Source organism: Solanum tuberosum, unplaced genomic scaffold (genome assembly GCF_000226075.1).
Source record: "Solanum tuberosum cultivar DM 1-3 516 R44 unplaced genomic scaffold, SolTub_3.0 scf00072, whole genome shotgun sequence".
Taxonomy (NCBI): Eukaryota; Viridiplantae; Streptophyta; class Magnoliopsida; order Solanales; family Solanaceae; genus Solanum; species Solanum tuberosum.
The window spans coordinates 1,104,994-1,109,338 of record NW_006238999.1 but is presented as its reverse complement, the minus strand read 5'-3'; the positions used below and the strand labels follow the sequence as shown (position 1 = coordinate 1,109,338).

General features: G+C 31.3%; 2 protein-coding genes across 2 annotated transcripts in view; one reads left to right on the top strand and one right to left on the bottom strand.

Moving 5' to 3' along the window:
* The first annotated feature begins 628 nt into the window (after nt 1-628).
* Nucleotides 629-1,936, top strand: LOC102581513 (acylsugar acyltransferase 3-like). The gene has a single exon (XM_006345805.2). It carries the CDS (start codon nt 629-631, stop codon nt 1,934-1,936), a length of 1,308 nt encoding a protein of 435 aa, XP_006345867.1.
* Nucleotides 1,937-3,523: 1,587 nt separating this feature from the next.
* LOC102594761 (uncharacterized) overlaps nt 3,524-4,345 on the bottom strand; it is a 3,771-nt gene continuing 2,949 nt past the window's right edge. The window contains exon 4 of the mRNA XM_006345939.2: nt 3,524-3,931. Coding sequence (XP_006346001.1) covers nt 3,629-3,931 — 303 coding nt within the window. The 3' untranslated portion in view covers nt 3,524-3,628. The remainder of the gene's footprint in view (nt 3,932-4,345) is intronic.

The following is a 4,345-nucleotide window of genomic DNA, read 5'->3' as shown; positions in this document are numbered from 1 at the left end:
CCCCCCTTTTTTTTTTTTAATATTTGAGTAATGGAGCATATGCATCATCTATTGTTAGAAAAGAAAAAATTGCTAACAACAGTCAATTCAAATCAGAGCTAACCTACAACAATATACTCGGTATAACTCCACAATAGAGTCTGAGATGGATGAGGTGTATGTAGACTTCATCCTATTTTTGTGGAGTAAGAGATTGTTTTCAATAGACCCTCGATTGAAAAAATCATTTTTCAAATAATGATGAAGAAAATGCAAGAGTAAACAACTATAATAAATATATTAAAGAAATTAAAGAAAAATGCTAACAGTACAAACATTTAAAAAAAAACCAAAATAAATAAAATATAATAATAATAATAAAATGAAAGCATCATATAATACTAATGTAATAATAATAATACCGGTAAGAAAACAAATAAATGCTCCAATGGGAACAGACAAATGCTCTAGGCCAGAGCTAACCTGTACATTTTTGTCTTTTCTTTTGGAATAAGATTTCCCATATATTAATTTCATGGAAACATGGATCAATAAAATTTTAATTTTAAATTTATGAATTCTTGTTATATATATGGGAAGATACTCTAAATGGTGTTGTTGGTTAAGATTTAAGAAGTTTGAAAGCAAAATGGCAACATCATCACTTGTTTCTTTGATTTCCAAAAAAATCATCAAACCCTCTATTCAAACTCCTCTTCCTCTTAGATCTCACAAACTTTCCTTCCTTGATCAAGTTTTTGATATGTCCATTCCTTTTGCATTCTTCTACCCAAAAAAGGGCGGTGACAAGTCGTCTGATGAACCTAGTCACATGTCTCAACTACTTGAGAGCTCACTTTCCAAAGCACTTTCATACTATTATCCTTACGCGGGAAAGATAAAAGATGATTGTATTGTTGATTGTAACGATGTGGGAGTTGAGGTCTCCAACGTTCGAGTCCATTGTCCCATGTCTGAAATTCTTAAGCACCCTTACACCGATGCTGAAAATGTAGCTTTTCCACAACGACTACCTTGGAACCACCCGGACCAAGGAAATCTAGCGGTAGCTCAAGTTAGCTATTTCGATTGTGGTGGAATAGCGGTTGGTGGATGCTTATCACACAAGATTGGGGATGCGTGCACTATTAGCAATTTCTTTTATAATTGGGGGATTTTGAGTCGTGACAAAAGTGTAATGCCATCTCCTCAGTTTGTAGGAGAATCTATTTACCCCCAATCTAATGATCCTTATGTAGTTTCAACTATCAAGCCTGAAGAACCTACGAAATATTTAGGGAAAAGGTTTGTTTTCCCCGCCGCTAAAGTAAATGCTCTCAAAGCCAAATTTTCGTTTGATTCAGGAGTTCAGAATCCAACTCGCACTGAAGTTGTGAGCACGCTAATTTACAAATGCGCTCTAGCTGCAAGAACAAGGAATTTTGGTTCATTTAAACAATCTTCTTTGTTTCAAGTTTCATATATGCGCGAAAGGCACAACCCACCTCTATCACAAGATGTATCGGGTAATATTGTATCAGGATTTTCTGTGGAAACAACTAATGAAAGAGACGTAAATTGTCCAAGACTAGTAAGTGAATTGAGGAATGAGAAAGAAAAACTTGATCAAGACAAAGCGAAGGCAATAGAAAATGCATTTATCTCAGAAGTAGTTGATTCAATTGAAAAAGGGAGATCGCCATTCAACAATGACATGTTTGATTATTATTTTTGTCTTAGTTTGAATGCGTTCCCCCTTTATAAAACAGACTTTGGTTGGGGGAAGCCAACTAGAGTGAGCCTCGCGACGGGTCCCTTCAATAGGTGGTTCCATCTAATGGATAATCAAAGTGGAGGTGGCATTGAAGCCATAATCATGTTGGGCGAACTAGACATGTTTGTATTTGAAACAGATCCGGAGCTTCTAGAGTTTGCCACTCCAATTCCAAATCATTAGTACTCTTTTTCAACTTCAGCTTTAAATATTTATTTATTTTAATTTCTCCAATTTCAATAAAATATTGTCCAAATAAAGGGTCTATTAGTCATCCTCAATCGTTATTCGTTTTTTTTTATATATAAAAAGTGTTTATGCTGTGAAATTCATTTCAACTTGTGACCTATGCAAAAGTGATTTAATTTGTGGTTAATTTTCTAGTTCCTTTCCTAGGAAAATTCGAAAACTAATCGTGTCACCTAATTTTTATGAATACAAGTTGTAAAATAAATTCATTGTATTATTATTTTATATAGTGTAACCTATAATAATAGATTATATCTTCAGTCTTCTCATTATCATCTTTATGTGCCTCATTAAATATATTATATATAAATTTTCTGCGTAATTTATGAAAATTAAATATTCTTAAAACATGTAGTGTCCTGCTCACAGTTTCTATTAGCTCATAGAGATAATATTTTTTTCATATTTATCTTTCTGTTAAATAAGATAGATTGAACTTTAAACATTATAGATCAATGAACTTATAAATTATTAGATGCTTTTTTTTTTATGAATGTTAACTAAATATCATAAAGTAAGATTTATTATCTTACTTTAATACATGATTTTGTCTTTTTGTATGTAAAAATGGAATCTTTGTTGGTCCCAAAATGATTTTTTATCTCTTTTTTGTCTATTCTTTAGAGTAATCATACCATGGTATTTACGTATGATGTGATTGGTGTCTAGTGAGCGTTATCTCTGTCAAAATAATACTCCCTCCGTTTCATAAAAAACGACCTAATTTAACTTGATACGAAATTTAAGAAAATAAAGAAGATTTTTGAATCTTGTGATCCTATATTAAAGTTATGTCAAATGTACAAAATTGTCATTTAATCTTGTGGCCTTAAACATGCCACGTGAACAGCTGAAATTAAAATGTTACCAAAAAAAAAAAAAAAGAACGGACTAAAAAAAGAAAGAATGTCATTCTTTTTTAAACGGAGGGAATAACTTTTAAGAAGTTTATATTATTAAAGTTACGTTCCAAGAGGAACACAAGCCTTAGGTAACAAGACAAATTATTGTATGAACTTTTTAAAGTATAATGTTTTGAAATTAAATTTATGTCTTATAGGGGCCTAACCTGACCTAGCAATTTATTTTTTGCCTTTCAAATTTTGCTTGCGTCGTGATTTTTTAATATTATGGGCATTTTGACGGCAATTTTATTACTTAAAGCGTTGAATGACAAAAATTAAAGATCACCTCAGCTCAAAATAGAAGCATTCTTATGAATGACCCATTTTGCATTCCTATAGTTCGTGCCCAAAACTCTAATAAAAAATAAAAGAATTTCAACCATCACATGACCACACGACTCGCCAGTGGAATTTGTGTTGAAATGACCTAACGAGTCCTGAATTCCCTACTAGTATATCAAACATGTCTAAAAGTTGAAACCAATAACAATCCGATAATCATAGTAGCTTCAATTACTTGACTACTCAAACTTTCACTGAATTGAAAAGAGTTTAAGGAGCCCAAAAATTAACGTGGGACATCTCGCTACTAAACTAAATTAATCAAATCCCAAAATAACAAAGAAAAAAATAAGTAGACAATCTTAAGAAAATACATTGTCACATTATTATTATTATTAAAATCATAAAAACAATCCAAAGATCCTCTAATTACAATCAATTATTTTTTCTCATGATTCAATAGTGCCTTCCATATATCATATTTTATACTATCATCACCACAAGGAAACAAGTGTCCAGCATCTTGTAATTCATGATAATTTATCCATGGATTTTTTTTAGCAATAAAGTTTTGTAATTTAACAGACACAATTCCATCTTCAACTCCATGCCATAAATGTATATTGCCATCATTATTATAATAAGGATTTTTCATATCCATTGGATCAAATTCAGGTTTACCAAAACCAATAATTAGGTCTCTATGGAGTGACTCAAATTCCCCTTGTTGTGTAACATATGCCTGCATATAATTAAAAGAGTATCAAATAATTTACAAATTCTTATATTTACTACCAAAAAAAAACAAAAACAGTTTGATGTACGAAACATTACAGTTTATATAGGGTGTGATGAGAAGGAGTGCACCCCGAACCCTAATTGATCGAGTAGATATTACTGACAAATCAATGTCTGTAGAAAATTCTTATTTTTTAGTAGTTGAATTTTATCGAGTAAATAGTGTATCAAGGCACAAAGTTTTCTTTTTTATAAATATTGTAAGTTGGATGACCATTCAAGAAAATCGATAGTCTAGTGTGATAGGAGACCTGTCATGCCACATCATCTTTCCAGTTTTCGATAGAAAATTGATTTTTCGATTAAAACAATTTTTTGGGAGGGTAGGGTTAGTTAAGTTGGATGATTTTATATATAT

What these genes read in the sequence shown, in the direction of transcription:
- LOC102581513 (XM_006345805.2), top strand. Translation starts at nt 629, where the DNA reads ATGGCAACATCATCACTTGTTTCTTTGATTTCCAAAAAAATCATCAAA.